At 42.2% G+C, this 26,101-nt stretch overlaps 2 protein-coding genes across 8 annotated transcripts in view; one reads left to right on the top strand and one right to left on the bottom strand.

Annotated features, from left to right (window-relative positions):
• Positions 1-17,215, top strand: part of LOC118364024 (tectonic-3-like) — a 23,819-nt gene extending 6,604 nt beyond the window's left edge. For all 3 annotated transcript variants that reach the window (XM_035745288.2, XM_035745281.2, XM_035745277.2), the window contains 8 exons: positions 4,182-4,223; positions 7,070-7,150; positions 7,269-7,388; positions 10,723-10,818; positions 12,145-12,248; positions 12,476-12,623; positions 16,109-16,252; positions 16,808-17,215. In XM_035745288.2, coding sequence (XP_035601181.1) covers positions 4,182-4,223; positions 7,070-7,150; positions 7,269-7,388; positions 10,723-10,818; positions 12,145-12,248; positions 12,476-12,623; positions 16,109-16,252; positions 16,808-17,044 — 972 coding nt within the window. In that variant the 3' untranslated portion in view covers positions 17,045-17,215. The remainder of the gene's footprint in view (positions 1-4,181; positions 4,224-7,069; positions 7,151-7,268; positions 7,389-10,722; positions 10,819-12,144; positions 12,249-12,475; positions 12,624-16,108; positions 16,253-16,807) is intronic.
• mto1 (mitochondrial tRNA translation optimization 1) overlaps positions 14,415-26,101 on the bottom strand; it is a 24,866-nt gene continuing 13,179 nt past the window's right edge. For all 5 annotated transcript variants that reach the window (XM_052486427.1, XM_035745264.2, XM_035745268.2 and 2 more), the window contains 9 exons: positions 23,481-23,779; positions 23,130-23,242; positions 22,850-23,040; positions 22,053-22,183; positions 21,373-21,577; positions 20,775-20,946; positions 18,739-18,848; positions 18,384-18,541; positions 14,415-17,433 (listed from right to left, as the gene is read on the bottom strand). In XM_052486427.1, coding sequence (XP_052342387.1) covers positions 17,260-17,433; positions 18,384-18,541; positions 18,739-18,848; positions 20,775-20,946; positions 21,373-21,577; positions 22,053-22,183; positions 22,850-23,040; positions 23,130-23,242; positions 23,481-23,779 — 1,553 coding nt within the window. In that variant the 3' untranslated portion in view covers positions 14,415-17,259. The remainder of the gene's footprint in view (positions 17,434-18,383; positions 18,542-18,738; positions 18,849-20,774; positions 20,947-21,372; positions 21,578-22,052; positions 22,184-22,849; positions 23,041-23,129; positions 23,243-23,480; positions 23,780-26,101) is intronic.

Here is a 26,101-nt window from a genome sequence, read left to right as displayed (position 1 = left end):
TAATATTGCCTGCTAACCTGGATTTATTTTAGCTAAATATGCAGGTTTAAAAATATATACTTCTGTGTATTGATTTTAAGAAAGGCATTGATGTTCATGGTTAGGTACACATTGGAGCAACGATATGCACCGCATCGATTATATGCAACGCAGGACACGCTAGATAAACTAGTAATATCATCAACCATGTGTAGTTTACTAGTGATTATGACTGATTGTTTTTTATAAGATAAGTTTAATGCTAGCTAGCAACTTACTTTGCCTGTTACGCGAATGCAGTAAGCCAGTCTCCTCGTGGAGTGCAATGAGAGGCAGGTGGTTAGAGCTTTGGACTAGTTAACTGTAAGGTTGCAAGGATGAATCCCCCGAGCTGACAAGGTGAAAATCTGTCGTTCTGCCCCTGAACGAGGCAGTTAACCCACCGTTCCTAGGCCGTCATTTTCAGGGAAGTTAGGAACCAATATACACGGGCAGTTAGGAAAGCGAAGGCTAGCTTTTTCAAACAGAAATTTGCATCCTGTAGCACAAACTCCAAAAAGTTCTGGGACACTAAAGTCCATGGAGAATAAGAGCACCTCCTATCAGCTGCACTGAGGCTAGGAAACACTGTCACTACCGATAAATCCACGATAATTTTTGAATTTCAATAAGCATTTTTCTACGGCTGGCCATGCTTTCCACCTGGCTACCTCTACCCCGATCAATAGCCCTGCATACCCCACAGCAACTTGACCAAGCCTCCCCCTTTTCTCCTTCACCCAAATCCAGATAGCTGATTTTCTGAGAGTTGCAAAATCTGGACCCCTACAAATCAGCTGGGCTAGACAATCTGGTCCCTCTTTCTAAAATGTCTAAATTGTTGCAACCTCTTACTAGCCTGTTCATCCTCCCTTTCTTTCATATCGTCTGAGATCTCCAAAGATTGGAAAGCTGCCGCGGTCATCCCCCTCTTCAAAGGGGGAGACACTCTAGACCCAAACTGTTAGACATATTTCTATCTTACCCTGCCTTTCGAAGGTCTTCGAAAGCCAAGTTAACAAACAGATCACTGACCATTTCGAATCCCACCGTACCTTCTCCGCTATGAAATCTGGTTTTCGAGCTGGTCATGGGTGCACCTCAGCCATGCTCAAGGTCCTAAACTATATCATAACCGCCATTGATAAAAGAGAATAATGTGCAGCGTATTCATCGACCTGGCCAAGGCTTTCGACTCTGTCAATCACCACATTCTTATCGGCAGACTCAACAGCCTTGATTTCTCAAATGACTGCCTCGCCTGGTTCACCAACAACTTCTCAGACAGAGTTCAGTGTGTTAAATCGGAGGGCCTGTTGTCTGGACCTCTAGCAGTCTGTGGGTGCCACAGGGTTAAATTCTCGCGCCGACTCGTTTCTCTGTATACGTCAATGATGTCGCTCTTGCTGCTGGTGATTCTCTGATCCACCTCTACGCAGACAACACCATTCTGTATACTTCTGGCTCTTCTTTGGACACTGTACTAACTAACCTCCAGATGAGCTTCGATGCCATACAACTCTCCTTCCTTAGCATCCAACTGCTCTTAAATGCAAGTAAACTAAATGCATGCTCTTCAACCGATCGCTGCCCGTCCAGCATCACTACTCTGGACGGTTCTGACTTAGAATATGTGGACAAATACAAATACCGAGGTGTCTGGTTAGACTGTAAACTCTACTTCCAGACTCATATGAAGCATCTCCAATCCAAAATGAAGTCTAGGATTGGCTTTCTATTTCGCAACAAACATCCTTTTATTTTATTTATTTTTTATTTATTTTAATTTTACCTTTATTTAACTAGGCAAGTCAGTTAAGAACAAATTCTTACTCTCAATGACAGCCTAGGAACAGTGGGTTAACTGCCTGTTCAGGGGCAGAACGACAGATTTGTACCTTGTCAGCTCGGGGATTCGATCTTGCAACCTTTCGGTTACTAGTCCAACGCTCTAACCACTAGGCTACCCTATCATTCATTCATGCTACCAAACATACCCTGATAAAACTGACCATCCTACCGATCCTCGACTTCGGCGATGTCGTTTACAAAATAGCCTGCAACACTCTACTCAGCAAATTGGATGCAGTCTATCACAGTGCCATCTGTGTTGTCACCAAAGCCCCATATACTACCCACCACTGCGACCTGTAAGCTCTCCCCACCTGTAACACGCACTCAGGTATATTTCATTGGTCACCCCCGAAGCCTATTCCTCCTTTGGCCGCCTTTCATTACAGTTCTCTGCTGCCAATGACTGGAACAAATTCAAAAATCACTGAGGCTGGAGACTCATATCTCCCTCAATAACTTTAAGCATCAGCTGTCAGATCAGCTCCCAGATCATTGCACCTGTACATGGCCCATCCAACTACCTCATACCCATATTTTTTTGCTCCTTTGCACCCCAGTATCTCTACTTGCACATTCATCTTCTGCACATCTATCATTCCAGTGTTTAATTGCTAAATAGTAATTACTTCGCCACTATGGCCTATTTATTGCCTTACTACCTCCCTAATCTTACCTCATTTGCACACACTGTATATATATATTTTTTCTATTGTGTTATTGACTGTACGTTTGTTTATTCCATGTGTAACTGTTGTTGTTTGTCACTCACGAGACTCCCAGTTACACAACAAATGTTCCTTTTGTTCCATAACGATTATTTTTATATCCAAAATACTGTTTGTTTGTTGCGTTATGTTCAGAAATCCACAGGAAAGAGCAGTCACGACAACGCAGACGAAAATTCCAAGTAGTTTCCATAATGTCCACAGAAACATGTCAAACGTTTTTTATAATCAATCCTCAGGTTTTTAAAATATATAATCGATAATATATCAACTGCAAATGTCTTTCACAGTAGGAGAGGGAAAAGCAATACCTATCCAAACTCTGTTGCGCGAGCAAAACTTAAGTGACCACTTGACGCGATGTTATCGTTCTGGCTCATTTTTCAAAATAAAAGCCTGAAACTATGTCTGAAGACTGTTGACACCTTGAGGAAGCGATAGGAAAAGGAATCGGGTTAATATCCCTTTAATTCCAGCAAAGGGAGGCTATTTCCTCAGGGTTTTGCCTGCAATATCAGTTCTGTTATACTCAGACAATATTTTGACAGTTTTGGAAACTTTAGAGTTTTCTATCCAATACTAATAATAATATGCATATATTAGCAACTGAGACTGAGGAGCTGGCTGTTTACAATGGGAACCTTTTCATCCAAGCTACTCAATACTGCCCCTGCAGCCATATGAAGTTAAGGAGAGGTATATCAATATTTCCATGTCTAAATCAACATTTATAATGAGTATTTCTGTAAAATAATGTGGCTCTCTGCAATATCACCGGATGTTTTTGGAACTAGTGAATGTATACTGAGATTTTTATATATAAATATGAACTTTATCAAACAAAACATACATGTATTGTGTAACATGAAGTCCCATCTGATGAAGATCATCAAAGGTTAGTGATTCATTTTCTCTTTATGCTTTTTGTGACTCCTCTCTTTGGCTGGAAAAATGGCTGAATTTGTGGTGACCTAACATAATCGTTTGTGGTGCTTTCGCTGTAAAGCCTATTTGAAATCAGACACTGTGGCGGGATTAACAACAAGATTACCTTTAAAACGGTATAAAATACATGTATGTTTGAGGAATTTTAATTATGAGATTTCTGTTTTGAATTTGGCGCCCTGCACTTTCACTGGCTGTCATATTGATCCCGTTAACGGGATTGCAGCCCTAAGAAGTTTTAATATCTGAATCCTATAAATTAAAATGACCAATTTGGGTGCAATCAATTAGCTTAATTTCTCAGACAAAATGTAAAAATGAGGGGATATCCCTGCACTGTCCATATTTTAAAATGTGTAACTAAATCAAGCCAATCATAATTGAGTCATCTTTATCAAATTAAAATGTAGTCTAACAAAGTTATTTCAAATGGCACATTCAGCTATAATTTTCTATTTTACGATTAAATGTTTGAGTGAAATATAGGCCTACTACTTTTTTATAATCTTGTATGTACACCGTATTATGTAAGAAGTTCAGCTTCTTGGTTGCAATTGGCCACATTGATATTGCCTTATCTTTCACTGTGAAAATTCCAGTAATGTTAACACATTCTGCCACAACTAATTGTCATTACAGATTCCAGTCCGTGAGAGTATTCAGATTTTACCAGATAATCTGGTAAGATTGACCACACATTAGAGGGCAAAAACATGTGACTTGTCTCAGGGTTGGATGGCACTCACTTTCTGCGGCACCATTCTCTTTCCGAAGTGCACTCATTCACTTCCCCTCAGATTTCAAAGCATTGGATTGGTGTGAGTGTGGAGCTGGAGAGCAGCTCCACCTTTTTCTTCTTACACAAATTCCATGCTTTCAATATATGCAGTGAATGAGTACATCCTTCGGGGAGAAAGGTGAATGAGTACATCCTTCGGGGAGAAAGGTGAATGAGTACACAGTTGCTAGTGAAAATCTGTGTGAATCATTTTTAATAAGACTTTAATAAGACCAACTTTGCACAACTCTTAAGGCAACATACAGTGGGGCAAAAAAGTATTTAGTCAGCCACCAATTGTGCAAGTTCTCCCACTTAAAAAGATGAGAGGCCTGTAATTTTCATCATAGGTACACTTCAACTAAGACAGACAAAATGAGAAAGAAAAATCCAGAAAATCACATTGTAGGATTTTTTAAATGAATTTATTTGCAAATTATGGTGGAAATATGTATTTGGTCACCTACAAACAAGCAAGATTTCTGGCTCTCACAGACCTGTAACTTCTTCTTTAAGAGGCTCCTCTGTCCTCCACTCGTTACCTGTATTAATGGCACCTGTTTGAACTTGTTATCAGTATAAAAGACACCTGTCCACAACCTCAAACAGTCACACTCCAAACTCCACTATGGCCAAGACCAAAGAGCTGTCAAAGGACACCAGAAACAAAATTGTAGACCTGCACCAGGCTGGGAAGACTGAATATGCAATAGGTAAGCAGCTTGGTTTGAAGAAATCAACTGTGGGAGCAATTATTAGGAAATGGAAGACATACAAGACCACTGATAATCTCCCTCGATCTGGGGCTCCACGCAAGATCTCACCCCGTGGGGTCAAAATGATCACAAGAACGGTGAGCAAAAATCCCAGAACCACACGGGGGGACCTAGTGAATGACCTGCAGAGAGCTGGGACCAAAGTAACAAAGCCTACCATCAGTAACACACTACGCTGCCAGGGACTCAAATCCACATGTCCAGGCCCATCTGAAGTTTGCTAGAGAGCATTTGGATGATCCAGAAGAAGATTGGGAGAATGTCATATGGTCAGATGAAACCAAAATATAACTTTTTGGTAAACTCAACTCGTTGTGTTTGGAGGACAAAGAATGCTGAGTTGCATCCAAAGAACACCATACCTACTGTGAAACATGGGGGTGGAAACATCATGCTTTGGGGTTGTTTTTCTGCAAAGGGACCAGGACGACTGATCCGTGTAAAGGAAAGAATGAATGGGGCCATGTATCGTGAGATTTTGAGTGAACCTCCTTCCATCAGCAAGGGCATTGAAGATGAAACGTGGCTGGGTCTTTCAGCATGACAATGATCCCAAACACACCGCCCGGGCAATGAAGGGGTGGCTTCGTAAGAAGCATTTCAAGGTCCTGGAGTGGCCTTGCCAGTCTCCAGATCTCAACCCCATAGAAAGTCTTTGGAGGGAGTTGAAAGTCAGTGTTGCCCAGCAACAGCCCCAAAACAACACTGCTCTAGAGGAGATCTGCATGGAGGAATGGGCCAAAATACCAGCAACAGTGTGTGAAAACCTTGTGAAGACTTACAGAAAATGTTTGACCTCTGTCATTGTCAACAAAGGGTATATAAAAGTATTGAGAAACTTTTGTTATTGACCAAATACTTATTTTCCACCATAATTTGCAAATAAATTAATTAAAACTGATTTTCTGGATTTTTTTTTTTTCCTTCTCATTCTGTCTGTCATAGTTGAAGTGTGTACCTATGATAAATTACAGGCCTCTCATCTTTTTAAATGGGAGAACTTGCACAATTGGTGTCTGACTAAATACTTTTTTGCCCCACTGTACATTATATCCATTGTTTTTAGGGAAGGGTTTGGCCGATCATAAGTTGTACGGTGTTTCCTCCGACACATTGGTTTGGCTGGTTCCGGGTTAAGCAAACAGTGTGTCAAGAAGCAGTGCGGCATGGCAGGGTCGTGTTTCGAAGGACGCATGGCTCTCGACCTTCGCGTCTCCTGAGTCCGTACGGGAGTTGCAGCGATGGGACAAGACTAACTACCACTTGGATATCACAAAATTGTGAAAAAACAAAAATAACAATCTACTCCAAATCATCCATTGGGTTTGCTATATGGCTGTTAAGTAATACAACACAGCAAAGAAATTACCATTTTTGGCCTAAATTAAAAATGACAGGTTTGGGTCAAATTCAATACAACACACCACAGTGAACCACTCTCTATTTTTAAGTATTGTGGCAGCAGCATCATGTTATGGTTATACTTTTCACCAGGATGGACTGGAAAGCCCAGTTAAAGGATTAGAGAAACATGTCTCGATCTTCTGAAAACCTAACCCTGGGATAGTTTATTTTTTAAATTACACACATTTTAAAGCCAAAGACACACCAGAATAGTCCAGGCTCACTCAGTCCTGACTTAAATTTGCTTGAAAATCTGAGGTTTGAACATTGCTGTCCATCGAAGATTTCCAACCAAATGTATTGAGCTTGAGAAATGTTGACAAAACAGCTGTAATGGCTGTCTAAGGTGCTTCCACCAAGTATATGCAATTATGTATTCTATTCATTTGGATTGTTGAGTAGGTTGTGAGATCAGTAGGGGGGAAAAAAGGAAAGCAGCAACATTTGAAGACCGCAATCCTTTCACTAGGCATTGTACTTTGGGGAAGGGAGTGAAGTGCATTCTTTGAGGCTAAGGGGAAAGATTTGGACCGCACACACTGACCTCTCATTCTCTTCCTCTGTTATAGATCCCAATCACTCCAGTAGTTGGCCATGGTTGGCCTAAACCGAGAGAACAAAATGGTTCCTGTCTCAATGTGGTGTCAAAGGTTAGAGATTAAACAATCAAGTAAAATAATAGTCCAAGAATAGACTAATTTTGACAAAATGACTGAATATCCATTTAATCTTCCTAGCTCACATCTTCTTATTCTTTTCCACATGCAGGTGGACTATCTTATATGGTACACAATTATAGGGGAGATCGCTATGGCAACAGTAAACATGGTCTTGGTAGACACGGACTCGGATACGAATCTTTTGCAGAAGCACACTGTCCGTTTCCAGGTAAGCTTTCAATCGATGGTGTATAGAGCAATTTTTGGTTTACAAACGTGTTCCAGCAATGTGCATGCATTCTCGCATCAAATAGCCCTTTTGCAGAGTAACTATACGCTGATGTCGGGACTTTGACAAACTTAAAGGGATACTTTGGGATTTTGGCAATGAGGCCCTTTTTCTACTTTGCCAGAGGCAGATGCACTTGTGGATACAATTTTTTGTCTCTGCATGCAGTTTGAAGGAAGTTGCTAACTAGCTGGTGCAAGGACGGGAAGTCTATGGGTATCTGCTAGCTTCTAGTTATTGCGCTAACTGATACCCATAGACTTCTAGTCATGCGCTCACGCTAGTTAGCGTTGGCCCGCAAAACTACTTGTACCTTTATACTGGACACAGAGACATAGACATCATTGCCAAAGTATCCCTTTAACAGTGAATGTGGGTGATGACCATGAAAACACAACTGATGGTTATAGTTATGCATCCAGGAAATATCTGTCTCAGAGTTGGTCAATTCCATTTCAATTCAATCTTGGAATTTCTGTTTACTTCCTGCATTGACTAAATAAAAATTAAATTGACACCTACCCTGGTACAGTGCATTTGTTAAGTATTCAGACCCCTTGACTTTTCCACATTTTGTTACCTTACAGCCTTATTCTAAAGTTGGATTTAAATTGTTTGTTTCCCCTCAGTCTACCCACAACCCCTTAATGACAAAGCAAAAACGGTTTAAAAAAAATTAAAACTGATATTTACATACAGTACCAGTCAAGTTTGGACACGTTCTTAATGGTTTTTCTTTATTTGGACTATTTTCTACATTGTAGAATAACAGTAAGGACATCAAAACTATGAAATAAGTCATATGGAATCATGTATATACCAAAAAAAGCTGCCTTTGACAGATTTCCACACTCTTGGCATTCTCTTGGAGTTCCCACACATGCTGAGCACTTGTTAGCTGCTTTTCCTTCACTCTGCAGTCCAACTCATCCCAAACCATCTCAATTAGGTTGAGGTTGGGTGATTGTGGAGGTCATCTGATGCAGCACTTCATCACTCTCCTTCTTGGTCAAATAGTCCTTACAACCTGGAGGTGTGTTTTGGATCAATCATTGTCTTGTTCAAAAACAAATTATTGTCCCACTAAGCACGAACCAGATGGGATGGCACCAGCAAATCACCATCACAGTGGTTGGAAACAAAAATCTCACATTTTGACTCATCGAACCAAAGGACAGATTTCCACCGGTCTAATGTCTATTGCTTGTGTTTCTTGGCCCAAGCAAGTCTTTTCTTCGTATTGGTGTTCTTTAGTAGAGGTTTCTTTGCAGCAATTCGAACGTGAAGGCCAGATTCACTCAGTCTCCTCTGAACAGTTGATGTTGAGGTGTCTGTTACTTGAAAACTCTGAAGCATTTATTTGGGTTGCAATTTGAGGTGCAGTTAACTCCAATGAACTTGTCCTCTGCAGCAAAAGTAACGCTGGGTCTTACTTTCCTGTGGCGGTCCTTATGAGAGTCAGCTTCATGGCGCTTAATGGTTTTTGAGATTGCACTTGAAGAAACTTTCAAAGTTTGACATTTTCCAGATCGACTGACCTTCATGTCTTAAGTAATGGACTGTCGTTTCTCTTTGCTTAGTTGAGCTGTTATTGCCGTAATATGGTCTTTTACCAAATAGGGCTATCTTCTATATACCACCCCTACCTTGTCACAACACAACTGATTGGCTCAAACGCGTTAAGAAAATAATTATACTAATTAACTTTCAATATGGCACACCTGTTAATGAAATTATTTCCAAAAGGTGACTACCTCATGAAGCAGGTTGAGAGAATGCCAAGAGTGTGCAAAGCTGTTATCAAGGCAAAGGGTGTCTACTTTAAAGAATCTCAAATATAAAATATTTTGATTTGGTTAATACATGATTCCATATGCTATTCCAAAGAAAAACCCTGGAATGAGTAGGTGTCGACTTTTGAATGGTGCTGTAAGTATTCAGCCTTTTACTCAGTACTTTGTTGAAGCACCTGAGACAGTGATTACAGCCTCAAGTCTTCTTGGGTATGACGCTACAAGCTTGGCACACCTGTATTTGGGGAGTTTCTCACATTCTTCTCTGCAGATCCTTTAATCTCTGTCAGGTTGGATGGGGAGAGTCGCTGCACAGCTATTTTCTGGTCTCTCCAGAGATGCTTGATCGGGTTCAAGTCTGGGCTCTGGTTGGGCCACTCAAGGACATTCGGAGACTTTTCCTGAAGCCACTCCTGTGTTGTCGTTGCTGTGTGCTTAGGGTCGTTGTCCTGTTGGAAGGTGAACCTTTGCCCAGTCTGAGTTCCTGAGCACTCTGGATCAGAATTTCATCAAGGATCTCTCTACTTTGCTCCGTTCATCTTCCCCTTGATGCTGTCTCCTAGTCCCTGTCGTTGAAAAACCGTCCCGCCGGCTTGATGCTGCCACCACCGTGCTTCCCCGTAGGGATGGTGCCAGATTTCCTCCAGATGTTAAGCTTGGCATTCACGCCAAAGAGTTCAAGCTTGGTTTCAACAGACCAGAGAATCCTGTTTTGCATGGTCCGAGTCCTTTAGGTGCCTTTTTAATGACGAGTGGCTTCCATCTGGCCACTCTGCTATGAAGGCCTGATTTGGTGGAGCGCTGCAGAGGTGGTTGTCCCATCTCCAGAGGTTACTCTGACAGAGTTCCATTGGGTTCTTGGTCACCTCCCTGACCAAGGCCCTACTCCCCCGACTGCTCAGTTTGGCTGGGAGGCCAGCTCTAGGAAGAGTCTTGGTGGTTCCAAACTAATTCCATTTTAGAATGATGGAGGCCACTGTGCTCTTGTGGACGTTCAATGCTGCAGAAAAGTGTTGGTACCCTTCCCCAGATCTGTGCCTCGACACAATCGTGTCTTGGAGCTGGATGGACAATTCCTTCGACCTCTGCTTGGTTTTTGCTCTGACATGCACTGTCAACTGTGGGACCTTTTTGTATAGACAGGTGTGTGCTTTTCCAAATCATGTCCAATCAATTGAATTTACCACAGGTGGACTCCAATAAAGTTGTAGAAACATCAAGGATGATCAATGGAAACAGGATGCACCGGAGCTCAATTTCAAGTCTCATAGCAAAGAGTCTGAATACTTGAATAAGGTATGTTTTTATTTTTAATACAATTGCAAACATTTCTAGAAACCTGTTTTCACTTTGTCATTATGGGCTATTGTGTGTAAATTGTTTTCCTCAATGTGGGGAAGGGGTCTGAATACTTTCCAAATGCACTGTATCAATGCTATGGTTCAATATTCAAATTTAATTGAAAGTAATCTATTTCTCAGTTATCCACGCCCCCTCCTACTCCTGAACCAACCCCTGTGGTGGGACTAACAATGGGGACTCCTGTGATTGGTCAGTTTGGTGACGCGGTCCAACCTGTATCCTTTGGGAATAGCACACATCATAACATGCAGAACCAATGTTTTTCATTTTTTGGCATACTACTTGTTGATATACAGAGACATGTATGCGACTTTGTTTTAATTTAAAAACTATTCAGAGAAGACACAGAAGATCAGTGAAATCAATGGGCCTACACTACAGTGTCACGGTTGTGATTCTTTACAGCAACTATGTACTGAATGTTCTTATTAGGGGTGCTGGCTGCAAGAAAACATTTGATGGATTTTTTTTCCCCTTCTGATTATTCTTTCACACTTGTTCAATATCGCAATGCACGATTGTTAAAAACAATTATACTTTGGCAATATGGTCTATAGGTGGTGCTGTAATAAGCATTCTAAGGCTCAGGCCCAGTTCCCTGTTTGATGTATAAACACGAAGCTTGGTATATCAGTGTTTCTCATCATAAGGAACAAATTTGAACCATGTTGGATTTTTTTCAATCCTGGATTTTAAATAAAATCTGTAAATCTGACTCGGAACTCCAAATATACAGTATTTTCACCATGTCAGTCGCTAAAAAAAATCAATGATGAACGTCAAATGGACAAAATTGAACCTTTCTAAAAAAATAAATATTGTGTTCTGAATGAAACCCTAATAACTAAACTTGAAACTGATTTGAGGGTTTTGTGGTCAGTAGTAGGAAGGTGTATGCTGACGCAGGTGTTGATCTCAAACATGTAAACTGCATGCAATTCAGTTGTGAATCTCAAACTGTGAGCATTTATGCCAGTGATAAAGACGTCTAAGGGTCAGGTCCACCCATGCAACCACAACACTCAGTATGAGTTTCTCAATTTAAGGAACAAACATCTTCGAAAATCATCATGAACCGTACATCCGATTGACAACTCAATCACGTCGGTCTCAAGTACGTTAGGAGTTAAAGGACAATTCCACACACTCTTTTGTTACTTGTTTCATTCGTCCTTTGTTGACATTCACAGTTTTGCTTGGCAGCACTCAAGTTTCAAAGATCTAACTATCAAAATGCGGAAATCATCCCCGTATGATGCATTTTGGAAAATAAATTTCTATTTTCCCCAAATATTTGTCTCAATAAGCTAGAATCCTAACTTCACCTCAATTTGCATAGAACTTGTTTTGATTTTTTAGAAGGGAGGACATACAATGCTTCCATGCAACTCTCTTTAAGCCTGCTTATAGCCAGCACCATGTTTCATTGCTGCTTGCAGCTATATTTACTTTTCCATTCTTATACTACACTGCACTGGTTTAAACTGTGTGAGGCGTAGTGCCAATATACTGAGATTTCCTGTTCTTTGACTCCGGGTCAGCTAACTCTTCTGGGTGTGTCACTGGGGGGAGAGTGCTCTATTAACCCCAGCAGCCGCATGCCCATCCTTTTCACTCACAACACCATCACAGGCTGTACCTTCAGGTGAGACTACACTACCCATCCATCATGCTCATCCCTTAGTGACAGTGCCCTGTCCACCTGGCTTTTCCATTTGTAGTTTCCTATGCAGTCCGGTCCAAAATTATTGGTGTCTTATTTTTGTTTTTTGTTCATCTTTAGTTCATTTTTAAGCGAAATATCCCTTTAAAGAAAGTTCCTGAACCTCTTTGCCGCATTTAGTTTATTTTTTGTCTCTCTCTCATTCTTAGTTCTCCCTCGAGTAACTGCTCTAAGCTGCGCTCCCAGCTCTATAGGGTCCTCCGGGGGGTTGCCACACCCAATCTGGTTGCCATGACTGTGGGGTCACAACCAGACTGGGCAAGAGTCATCACACAGGCATGCTCTGTGACGCCACAGGTGAGTCGTAGTAAACTATCCCTTTAATGCTTTACCTCAGGCAGACTCTTAATTTACTCATTTAAATATGACATTTGGCACATGGCAACGGCACAGCGTGAGTTGAGTAGGCAACGATGCTCTTCTTTAAAGGCACAGTTACTTCCAAAATCAACAGTTTGTCGGTGTGTTGATATTCCTCAATGTCAGTGTTATAAAAATGTACTTCATGTAATTGAGTTTAATATTCTGTGGAATACGAGATGAGTATGACTACAGATGTACAGTGCATTCGGAAAGTATTCAGACCCCTTCACTTATTCCACATTATTACGTTACGGCCTTATTCTAAATTGTATTATATACATTTTTTTCATCAATCTACTCACAATACAGGCTTAGACATTTTTGCAAAAAAATTATGAAATGCCTCATTTACGTGAGTATTCAGAACCTTTGCTATGAGACTCAAATTGAGATCAGGTGCAACCTGTTTCAATTGATCATCGTCCACCTGTGGTAAATTCAATTCATTGGACATGGTTGAGAAAGAAACACCTGTCTATATAAGGTCCCACACTTGTCAGAGCAAAAACCAAGCCATGAGGTCGAAGGAATTGTCCGTAGAGCTCCGAGAAAGGATTTTGTACAGATTTAGGGAAGGGTACCAAAACATTTCTGCAGCATTGGAAGTCCAAGAACACAGTGGCCTCCAGCATTCTTACATGGAAGAAGAACCACCAAGACTTCCTAGAAGAGCTGGACACCCAGCCAAACTGAGCAATCGGGGGAGAAGGGCGGTGACCAAGAAACTGATGGGCACTCTGAGGAGATGGTTGTCCTTCTGGTACGTTCTCCCATCTCTGCAGCACTCCACCAACCGGGCCTTTATGGTAGAGTGGCCAGATGGAAGCCACTCCTCATTAAAAGGCACCTAAAGACTCTCCGACCATGAGAAACAAAATTCTCTGGTCTTATGAAACCAACATTGAACTATTTGGCCTGAATGCCAAGCAGGAAACATGGCACCATTCCTACGGTGGTGGCAGTATCATGCTGTGAGGATGTTTTTCAGCGGCAGGGACTGGGAGACTAGGCAGGATCAAAGCACAAAGATCCTTGATGAAAACCTGCTCCAGAGCACTCAGGACAGAATGGGGCAAAGATTCACCTTCCAACAGGACAATGACCCTAAGCACACTGCCAAGACAACTACAGGAGTGGTCTCTGAATGTCCTTGAGTGGTCCAGCCAGAGTCCGGACTTGAACCCGATCGAACATCTCTGGAGAGACCTGAAAATAGCTGTGCAGCGACGCTCCCAATCCAACCTGACAGAGTTTGAGGATCTGCAGAGAAGAATGGGAGGATCTCCCCAAATACAGGTGTGCCAAGCTTGTAGTGTCATACCCAAGAAGACTTGAGGCTGTAATCACTGCCAAAGGTGCTTCAACAAAGTACTGAAAGTTATGTAAATGTGATATTTAGATGTTTTTTATTTGTACTGTTTTTGCTTTGTCTTTTGGGGGTATTGTGTGTAGATTTAGGGGGCAAAAAAATAATGTAAGCAATTTTAGAATAAGGCTGTAACCTAACAAAATGTGGAAGTCAAGGGGTCTGAATACTTTCCGAAGGCCCTGTATATAGGGAATACAACCATCCCAGCTCTGCAGATTTTGCTGTGAAGAGACAATCATTTGGTAGTGTCCATATGTAGCTTGTTTTTGGTCACAGGTTCAGGAATGGTTGAAGAATTGCAACATTTACCTGGAGTTAATTCTGCAAAAAACACTGCTGAGTGATCTGAAAAGTCATTGTCAGTTGATCAATAATATAATACTCTTAGCAGAAATGTATAATTTACAATCTGTAGAAACTATGAAAATAAAACGATTCATAACTGTTGTGAAACATCACGGCAGAGTTAAATTATGGCAAATAGAAATCAAAACTGGATAGTGTTCAGAGATAGGGGAGCTGAAATGTGGGACAAAAAATAACATGTAAAATATACTGTGTCCATAAAATGTACACTACTGTTCAAAAGTTTGTCACTTAGAAATGTCCTTGTTTTTGATTATTTTTTTTGTTGGTCCATTTAAAATTACATCAAATTGATCAGAAAATACAGTGTAGTCATTGTTAATGTTGTAAATGACTATTGTAGCTGGAAACATCTTCATTCTTTGATGGAGAGGCCCATTATCAGCAACCATGACTCCTGTGTCATGGTTAGCACAGCTGAAAACGGTTGTTCTGATTTAAAGAGCATTCGAATAGGAGTGGGAGGCCCCGGTGCACAACTGAGCAAGTGGACAAGTACATTAGTGTCTAGTTTGAGAAACAGCCGCCTCAAGTCCTCAACTGGCAGCTTCATTAAATAGTACCCGCAAAACACCAGTCTCGACGTCAACAGTGAAGAGACGACTCCGGGACGCTGGACTTGTAGGCAGACTTGCAAAGAAAAATGCATATCTCAGACTGGCCAATAAAGATTAAGATGGGAAAAATAACACACTGGACAGAGGAACTCTGCCTAGAAGCCAGCATCCCGGAGTCGCCTCTTCACTGTTGTTTTGCGGGAACTATTTAATAAAGCTGCCAGTTGAGGCCTTGTTTAGTCTGTTTCTCAAACTAGATACTCTCGAATGTACTTGTCCTCTTACTCAGTCATGCACCGGGGCCCCCCATTCTTTTTATTCTGGTTAGGGCCAGTTTGCGCTGTACTGTGAAAGGAGTAGTATACAGCGTTGTACAAGATCTTCAGTTTCTTGGCAATTTCTCGCATGGAATAGCCTTCATTTCTCAGAACAAGAATAGACAGTCAAGTTTCAAAAGAATGTTCTTTGTTTCTGGCCATTTTGAGCCTGTAATCGAACCCACAATTGCTGATGCTCAAGGTACTCAAGTCTAAATGGAGTGTAACTGTGTGCTGTGCTGTGCTTCTCCGAGCATGGCGCATGGATCATTTTGATTGATGGAAAATCAGAGATGAGGGGAGACATTGAGCACACATCGATATATAGCCTAATAAACAACTTATTTTGAAATATAAATTACAAAAAATTACATGACCCTCCCCTGGACTAGATTTTTATTTATTTATTTATTTTCCAAAAAAAAAAAACTAAACCCTCCCCCTTTTTTGAAGTAAAAAAAAATGTAAATAATGACCCTCCTCCAGGTCTCCATTCTGTAAATTTCAAACCATCCCTAAATGGTTACTGCTCTCTGGGATCCTTGAATTGTCCCTAACCTTAACCCCTAATTTTAAATGTCAATGGGGTAGGGATGTCCCAATGATCCCGGATAGCAAGGACCATCTCTAAAATGGAGCTGCTGACAGATGCAGGCTTGCATCAGGTGAAATGCAGCAGATTAATTAAGTCTGTGAAACCACGAGAGGGAGCGCAAGGCCGTGTGCAACCGATGATTGTGGAATACACAGAAGATTGTCCCTCAACAGGGGGATTTTCTACACATATAAATGTCTTCTCTCTTCCCTCAGTCTCCGGAGGAGTCGTGTGAGTCCGGGTGTCTCCTTCCCCACTCCCTGTCAGTCCAGGTGTTGTGGGCTCAGACAGGTCTCCTGGCCTTTCCCCAGAACTACATTCTAGGGGCCAAATACCTCTTCCACTGTCAGAAGGTCAAGGTAAGGGTCAAGCATGTCTCCTCTTGCAGTGGGTGAACAGTTTGAGCTCCCTCAATATCTTCTAATCCCCTCAAATTCAAATCTGGACCTCAAATCCAGTTCCACTGCTTTTTTCCCTCCCCATAAGTCCCCAGGGACTTATTTTGACCTGGGGATGCCAGGTGGGTGCAATTTAATTATCAGGTAGAAGCAGCAGTAGTCTGGTCCTCATAGGGTAAGACTTGAATACCCCTGCTCTAGTCCCGGTTAATGTAGTTTAAACTGGTGGGTGTCCTATGACCTCCTTTGCCATTTTAAAGGGATAGTTCACCAATGAAACGTGTCATTTCGGTAAACTATCCCAATAACGTGTGCATAAACCTCAAGGGCTTATTGTGTATGATAATTGCTGTATCTGTGCTGAGCAGATTTTACAGCCAGAAGTGTTGAACTTCTCTGGAACCACATTAATATGATATAGCTGCAGTCTTCTGAGACATGTCACTGCAAAATAAATGACCTGGAATGCCTCTCAACCACCTTCTTCCCCCTGCACACGGTCTTTCTCCTCTTCAGTGTCCCCTCGTCTCGCCTTTCGCTGTGACCACAGAGGTGATGTTTGTTGACACTACAGTCTACCCAGAACCCCCCAGGGGAACGCCACAGCCCAAGTGGAAATTTCCATTTGACTTCTTCTCCAGAGGGACAGGCGAGCTGGATGGACAGACTGTCACCACCAACAGTAGTGACCTCAAAAAGGTCACGTGGGATATAATGTTGGTTGTACTACTACTGTTGTGCTGGTTTCACTAAAATGTTTGTTACAGAACTAGAAATGTTCACTTGATAATCAATTTAGCTTGCATGTTAGATTTTTTTGTTACTGTTTGAGGCTGAATAGATGAAATTAGTGAAATTGGGCACAATTGTTTGGTTTGAAATCTCAGGTCATTTTAAATTAAACAGCGATGTTTTCCTAAACTACCATAGTTAGTTTTTGTACATTTATTTTTTTCTTAGTCATTATTTCACTGAGATATCGGTATGTTGCTTGCACACAGCTGTCCCTTTCCCCCCTCTTTTTGGCTCGATCGGTTTCTGTGCTCTGTGTGTCTGTTCCTCTGCCCGGTCCTGAGGACATAGTTGAGAAGGTGGATGATCCCAGCAGGCGTCATGCCTGGTAGACGAGTAGCAGCGCCCAGCTAATTTACAAAGACAAGACAAGTGTCAAACTCAAAAACAATCATTTTACAAATAATGTATTATCATGACTATTTAAGCACAGCCCAACGTTTGGTAGATAGAGCTTAGTTAGCTTTCATCAAGGAACACTCCTTTGAAGCTATAGGCCCACACACAGTACCAGTCAAAAGTTTGTGTCTCTAATAATCTACCATGTAGATTTATTAAACGGACTTATTGCGGATAGAAATCATTTTTCGCTTAAGTTTTCATGTACCGAATTTGTTTCCATCCCATTTTCAACTACTGATGATTTTGTCACAAACTGTGTTAAATAGCAAATGTACCTCCTCTGGTCTTGGCACGTGTGCTCTAGCCAACAGCTGGCAGATACAGTGTGGGTAGGCTAGTCTACATGATGAGAATATTTGTCAAACAGCAGTTAAGCATTGATCATGTCATCAGAATAAGACCCTCAATATTTATTGGAAAGGTGCATCAAGCTCATCACAGTGCACTTTCAACACCCTACTCTTGTCTTATCTATGCATAGTCACTTTACCCCTACCTACATGTGCACATTACCTCAACTAACCCGTACCCCTGCACATTGACTCTGTACCGATTGTATATAGTCTGGAATTATTTTTCCTTTTTTATTTTTTTTAACTCTGCATTGTTGTTTAAGGGCTTGAAAATATGCATTTCACAGTAAGGTCAACACCTGTTGTAATTCAGCGCGTGTAACAAATACAATTTTATGTTTCCACCACCATTTCTAGCCTAATTAATTTTACTGACTTAGAAAATATCCCAGTTTGTCGATCAAACACGTTATCTGTTGGTATTTATAACATTTTACCGAAACTTCCTGTTTCCATCAGTTGTTGTAATTATATATTTTTTTCAATATGACTTTACTCGCATAAACTGTGGAAATGTGGTTTGTTGTAGTTTTACTGAGACTCACAGTGTTGGGCCTGACTCGGTCCAGTATCTCTCTGACCTCCTGAGAGAGGGACACTGGTAAGGAGAGGTAGTCCATGTCAGAGGGGAGAGACAGACTTTCCTCGCTCCGTATTCTCTCCATCTCTCGACTCTGCTTCTCGCAGTGGGGTCTGTACACAGCTGAAAGCCACAAAGCACAGGGTTCAGTACATTTTAAGGTAAAGTTTAACAGACTAAACTGAGTGCGTGTCTGAAATGACAGTCTATGCCCTATATTGTGCACTACCTTTGACCAGAGCCACAAAAGCAGTGCACTATGTAGGAAATCGACTGCCATTTCAGACACAGACTGATTGAGACTTAAAAAGAGCCTTTACCTTCAATCTTGAGTCGTTGTGAGTACTCAACATATTGTGAAAGGCACTCTGGGAAGGCGGAGGCCAACATTTCAAAGGACACATCTTTGTATTGCAACAGATCCAAACCACTGAGAGAGAAAGATACATGGTATAGTAAAGTTAATGAGCAGACTATATACACACCTCTGTTTTAGAAAATAATTTTGAAAATGTAGCAAGATGTAACGCATTCACTTTCTCATAGGTTGCAGTGTTGTTAGTCTGTTTCAGAATGAGGAGTCACTATCTTTTTGACAACCTGTGTGTGTACACAAATACCAGATACAGATGTTTTAAGGATACTGTTCCCATACATAGAACAATAGAAAGTCAGGGCTATATTCAGTAGGCAAACCTTGAATGTTGCAGAGACATTTCCTGAATAGAGCTGATATGATTTCTTATTCTACATATCATACAGTGCATTTGGAAAGTATTCAGACCCCTTGATTTGTTACGTTACAACATTATAAAATTGACCAAATAAAAAATCCTAAATCCACACACACAATAGCCCATAATGACAAAGCGAAAACAGGTTTAGACATTTTTGCAGATTTATTGCAAATACCTTTTTTTTACATAAGTATTCGCACCCTTTTCTATGAGACTCAAAATTGAGGTCAGGTGCATCCTTTTTCCATTGATCATCCTTAATGTTTCTACAACTTGGACTCTACCTGTGGTACATTCAATAGATTGGACATGATTTGGAAAGGAACACACCTGTCTATTTAAGGTCCCACAGTTGACAGTGCACGTCAGAGCAAAAACCAAGCCATGAGGTCGGAGGAATTGTCCATAGAGCTCCGAGACAGGATTGTGTCCAGGCACAGATCTGAGGAAGGGTACCAAAAAATGTCTGCAGCATTGAAGGTCCCCAACAACACAGTGGCCTCCAGCATTCCGAAAAGGAAGTGTGGAACCACCAAGACTCTTCCTAGAGCTGACCGCCCGGCCAAACTGAGCAATCGGGGAAGAAGAGCCTTGGTCAGGGAGGTGACCAAGAACCCGATGGTCACTGACAGAGCTCCAGAGTTACTCTGTGGAGATGGGAGAACCTTCCAGAAGGACAACCATCTTTGCAGCACTCCACCAATCAGGCCTTTATGGCAGAGCGGCCAGACTGAAGCCACTCCTCAGTAAAAGGCACATGACAGCCCGCTTGGATTTTGCCAAAAGGCACCTAAAGGACTATCAGACAATGAGAAACAAGATTCTCTGGTCTGATGAAACAAACATTGAACTCTTTGGCCTGAATGCCAAGTGTCACATCTGGAGGAAACCTGGCACCTATGGTGAAGCATGGTGGTGGCAGCATCATGCTGTGGGGATATTTTTTAGTGGCAGGGACTGGGAGACTAGTAAGGATTGAGGAAAAGATGAATGGAGAAAAGTAGAGAGATCCTTGATGAAAAACTGCTCCAGAGCTCTCAGGACTTTAGACTGGGGCAAAGGTTCACTTTCCAACAGAACAACGACCCTAAGCACACAGCCAAGACAATGCAGGAGTGGTTCCAGAACAAGTCTTTGAATATCCTCGAGTGGCCCAGCCAGAGCCTGAAAATATCTGTGCAGCGACGATCCACATTCAACCTGACAGAGCTTGACAGGATCTGCAGAGAAGATTGAGAGAAACTCCCCAAATACAGGTGTGTCAAGCTTGTAGCGTCATACCCAAGAAGACTCAATGCTGTAATCGCTGCCAAAGCTGCTTCAACATAGTACTGAGTAAAGGGTCTGAATACTTATGTAAATAGTATTTTTTTTCCCCATTTCTTTTTTTTTTAACCTGTTATTGCTTTCATTATTGGGTATTGTGTGTAGCTTGATGAGGGAAAAATATATATTTAATCCATTTTAGAATACGGCTGTAATGTAACAAAATGTGGAAAAAGTCTAGGGGTCTGAATACACCGTATATTTCTATTCTAAACGTCCAACATTGTTTTCTGCTGAGCGCATCCCAGTAAATGCATGCTGAACCACCCACCGCTGAACCACTTCCCACTCACTTTAAGGTGGTGCTCTTGTTCTCACTCAGGCTGATGTTGCCCAGCTTCTCTCTCCAGCGGGTGGAGGATAGCGCCACGGACTGCAGGGCCATCAGGGCTTCCTGGAGGCCGTCCCTCACACTTACCGCTTTCTTGTATCGCCGCAAAGTCACGCAGCCCACCTCCTCAAACCCTTGCAGACCGGGTCAAAGGTCAAAATATTATTCATCCACAAAGTCTGACATGGAATTTTGAGATTAACTACATTGCAGTTGGTGACTGCAGACAGATTATTATTTGTATCAGTAAGATTGCTCAGTCTGTGATCAGTCGAACATGGCCAGAGATGCAATATATCTTAGAATTCCTCCAGTTGGCTAATGACAGTAGTCATTTTATTATCTTATTAACCTATGCGGCCAATGATAATGTGCACTTCGTTAACAATATTAAGCTTCAAGCTGCTGGATTTCCTGTCAGTGACTCATGTTTGACCTCATAACTGAACACAGCCAATAATACACTCTGTTCATGTATCACTACATTACCCGGGGCCCTATGTAAGCCAAAACAAGTGCACCCAGTAGTTGGGGACTGTCAGACACACACATTATGATACCTCTGGGGGTGAGACGGAGATCTGCGTTGTCGGGCCTGAGGTAGGTTCTGAACTCGGCGCGGCTGGTGAACATGCGGTAAGGTTCTGTCACCCCTCGGCCCACCAAGTCATCGATCAGCACCCCGATGTAGCTTTGGGTACGAGACAGTGCCATGGGGGGCAGGGAGAGGGCCGTCCGACCTGCATTCACCCCCGCCCACAAGCCCTGGAGAGAAAGGGGTTTGTTGTAGCATATATTGTAGGGTCCTGTGGTGGGTCAGTTGGTAAAAAAGAGTGGCAAATGGCCGGTAGCATTGCCAAGGTTAAGAGTAAGTCCCACAGTGGTCATACAAAAAATGTATACATTCACTGTACCGTTAGTCGCTTTGGATAAGCACGTCTGCTAAATTACAAACATGTAAAATGGCTATTCTGCTACCAGCCTTCAGTCCAAGAGCGCTGCCTGTTTTCTGATAGTAAGGTGAACAATTAATGTCACTGTTTGTTGGCCAGAGAGTCCACACACCTGGGTTGTGTTTACTAGGCACCAAATGGAAGAAAACAGACTAAAACAGGGAGGGACTACCTGTACTTGCCCAAAAAGAAATGCACATTTTAGTTTCAAAACATTTTCCCTTATGTGCCCTAACAACACGACCCAGGTGTCCCAGTTCCCAGATTAGAACAGATTTAACCCCTACTTGTGCGGCTGCTTCCTCGTAGCCCGTGGTGCCGTTGATTTGACCCGCGAGGAAGAGCCCCTGCGTGCTCTTCACCTGCAGAGACGGGGTCAGCTGGGTGGGGCACACGAAGTCATACTGCACCCCGTAACCTGGAATCCAGAGAGATAAGGAGGTTATGTTTGAGGAAATCAGTTTGAGGTGAGATGCAGAATCGCTAATTTTCATAACTTTAGTTATTTCACATAATAATGAGTAGTTATTTGGGATGGAAGGTGATTTGTAGGTCAGTGGTTAAGCGCAGTCCAACTATAGTGTAGCCTCTCAAAAACAACCGCAATGACACACCTCGGAGTGCTAATGTAGATGTAGGCAGCGAACTAAAACGTCTTTCGGTCAATCAAGCTTGATGATAACTGTGTCTAACTTGATCTAACAAAACAACTACAACAGTTGAGCTGAACAGGTGCACTTAAATCTGATCGAAAGTTTAGCAGTTAGTTAACTTCTGGATTCCTCCTCAGACTTGAAAGAACTGGATGGAAAAATGGAAAAAAAAATGAAAAAATCCTACTAGCATACAAGAAGGCTAGCAAGGTAGAGCTATTACTATATAGTTAACACCCATCCAATTCTTTCAGATCTAGAAAGGTGCATAAACGATGAAGGGGTACGGGATAGGTTGACCTGAGATTCTGCAGACCATTTTTCTGCCTGCACTCCTCCCTCACTCATTGGAAGTGAACAAGTGCAAACTTTGGGAGAAAGGACAGATTATTGGGGACCCAGAGTGGGTGTCTGTATTTTGGGCTGCATACCAGGAGTGCGGATCTCGGCTCGGTGCAAGGCGGGGATCTCCCTAAGGAGGCGGAGCTGCAGGTCAGGGGGCATGGTCATGGACAAGCCCTGGGGGTACAACAGGTCAGAGGTCAAACCTTCCGGCTCCAGCCACACCTGGTGCCTTCGCCCCGGAAACCGCAGCACCCGCGACTCGATGGAAGGACAGTATCTAAGAGAGGAGGAAAGACAAAATGCAGTTTGTAAAGTAATGTGTACACAGTTCACTGAGTGTGTGTCTCTGTCTGTGTGTGCATGTACCTGGGACCTTTGGCGTCCTGCTGTATGTGACAGTTGAGGTGGACACTCTCCCTGACCACTCTCTCCACTCCAGGCGTGGTGTGGGTCAGATAGCAGGGGAGCTGCTCTTCTGGCTACAGGGCACAGCATGTTAGAATCACAGCCAGTTTCTAGAGAATTTAAGGTGTATTATGCAACATTTTGTTTATAATTTTGTCTAGACGTTTTTTTTTTCAAGAATAAGATTTAGAAATACCTGAAATCGCTTTGTACTACTTCTTTACCTTCGAATTAACCCAAAAACAATCTTTGCCTGGTGTAAAGTTTTATGTTGGCATATTGGCAGTTGTAGTCTTTCTTTGTAGTTTTTACCTTGCAGTGGGTGTGGGTGTTGAGAAAACTGAAGGGAGTGGGCTGTTTGTCCGGGGCTTGGAGCTGAGCCAAGGACAGATCCACGGACTCCTTCACTATCCGAGGGGGTGTGCCAGTCCTCAGCCGACCCACCCTCAACCCCAATGTCTCTTTCAGTGTGTATGAAAGTCCGGCACATGATTGAGCATCCCCCATCCTCCCCCCGGGAGAGGTGGTTTGGCCCATGAAGAGGGAGCCAGACAGGAAAGTGCCAGTGGTAAGTACCACTGAGCTGGACAAGATGGGGTGGCTTCCATCGACTAAGAGGAGAGAATAGAGAGAACATGTCCTAAAGGAACATTTGAAACATAGCATCCTTAAGTATAAGCTGCTATAATATTCAGGGTTTGTGCTCTCTTGGTGTGAAAAGCCCAGACCCAGACCTTGTAAATGCTGTATGTAGACATTATTATACTTCTAGAGACAAGGGAGTTGAATAGATTTACAAACATCCTCTCCAAAAAATTACAGGGAGTTTACTGTATCTTCAGTGAAACATCCACATGTAAATTGTGGCTGAGATTCAGGAGGGATTATAATATGGTTTAAATAAGATCTTTCAAATTATATCACAGCAGGGAGAATATAAATAATACATAAAGAAAAAAAAGAAAGTCAATTCAGATTAAGACATTGACGTGTGCAATGTACACAGTGTATAAAACATTAGGAACTTTCCATGACAGACTGACCAGGTAAATCCAGGTGAAAGGTGTGATCCCTTATTGATGCCACCTGTAAAATCCACTTTAAGTGTAGATGAAGGGGAGGAGACAGGTTAAAGAAGGATTTTTAAGTCTTGAGACATGGATTGTGTATGTGTGCCATTCAGAGTGAATGGGCAAGACACAATATTTAAGTGTCTTTGTACGGGGTATGGTAGTAGGTGCCAGGCGCACCGGTGTGAGTGTGTCAAGAACTGCAATGCTGCTGGGTTTCATGTTAAACAGTTTCCCGTGTGCATCAAGAATGGTCCACCACCCAAAGGACATCCAGCCAACTTGGTCAACTGTGGGAAGCATTGGAGTCAACATCCCTGTGGAACGCTTGACACCTTGTAGAGTCCATGGCCCAACGAATTGAGGCTGTTCTGAGGGCAAAAGGGTGTGCAACTCAATATTAGGAAGGTGTTCCTAATGTTTTGTACACTCAGTGTATATGCCCCATCTGACTCTTCATATTTTTATTTTATTTAAAAATACTTTTATTTATAGATTCAGATATAACAACAAAAGCAGTACAACCTCAACCCCTCATTCTCCCATCCATACCCTCCACATTCTCCCACCCACCCACCAAGGCATCTATAAAAGTAAGTTAAATAGGAAAGAAACAAACAGTAATAGAAACAAAAAACTATGGGAAAAAAGTTATATAAAAATTATTATCAGCACAAAATGGCCACTAGAACAGACATAACTGCTTACCAAACTACACGAAGTAAAAGGCAGGCTCTCCACGTATTGTATTAATGGGGACCAGGTTTAGTCAAACTTTTGTCGGGACCCATGCAGAGTGTACCTAACCTAGCCTTATATGGACTTCCTGCCCCTGGAGAACAGAACGGACAATGAGAACGGATTGTGGATTTGTTGCTGAATTCCCCTCTTTCCCACAGTGTGCCAATCTCCCTAATAAATTGCCCATTTGTATTCTAGTTGTGTGCGTGTTTTGTTATTGAACTTGGTGACGTGGAAACCCCACCCCCTTGAGCCTGCTACACTAGGTAGTACAGGCATCTTAACAGAATTAATGCGACCTGTTAATGAAATGGGAAGAGACGACCATCTTATTAAATCCTGCTTCGTGCGCTCCAGGAGTGTTTTGAAGTTGTTTAAACAGAGCCTTAAATGAGTGCGTGACCTTTATCCCCAAATAAGTAAAGACCTGATGCTCCACCTTAAATGGGAAGCTGGCATTCCCAATACCTTCTGCTAACTGATTAATGGGGAGGATCACACTTTTGTTAGATTTAACTTATAACCAGAGAATGTGCCAAAACCTTGTAGCATGTCCATGCATATAAGGACAACTTGTGAGTTATGTTGCCCCTTAATATTCCCATAATCCTCTCCTCCGCCCGCAGGGCAATAGCCATATCAAATAGGAAAAGGGATAAACAGAAACCCTGCCTGGCCCCCCTGTGGAGAGGGAAGTAGCTGGAGGTAACATTGTTGGTGCGAACAGAAGCCACTGGGGACGAGTACAAAATCTTAATCCAGGAAAGGAATGACGGGCCAAATACAAATCTCTCTAGTACTGGAAATATTCCCACTCAACCCGGTCGAAAGCCTTCTCAGCATCAAGAAAGAAGACAACCTCTGAGTGGGCAGAATAAAGAACATTAAATATTATTATAGAAAGATTACCTACCTGAGAAAAATCTGGTTTGGTCAGTTAGTTATTAGGCATCACTGTCTCTAAACGGCAGGAGAGGACCTAAGTGAGAATTGTATAATTGCAGCACAAAAGGATTATAGGGCGGTATGAGCCACAGTCTAGGTGGATTCGTCTTTTTTAAGCAAAACCAAAATAGGTGCCTGGGTAAGTGTCTGTGGCAGTTGTGTGGTGCCAGCTCCTAT

The sequence above is a fragment of the Oncorhynchus keta genome, chromosome 3, assembly GCF_023373465.1.
Source record: "Oncorhynchus keta strain PuntledgeMale-10-30-2019 chromosome 3, Oket_V2, whole genome shotgun sequence".
Classification (NCBI taxonomy): domain Eukaryota; kingdom Metazoa; phylum Chordata; class Actinopteri; order Salmoniformes; family Salmonidae; genus Oncorhynchus; species Oncorhynchus keta.
The sequence above is the reverse complement of the archived record's forward strand: the minus strand, read 5'-3'. Positions and strand labels throughout refer to the sequence as shown.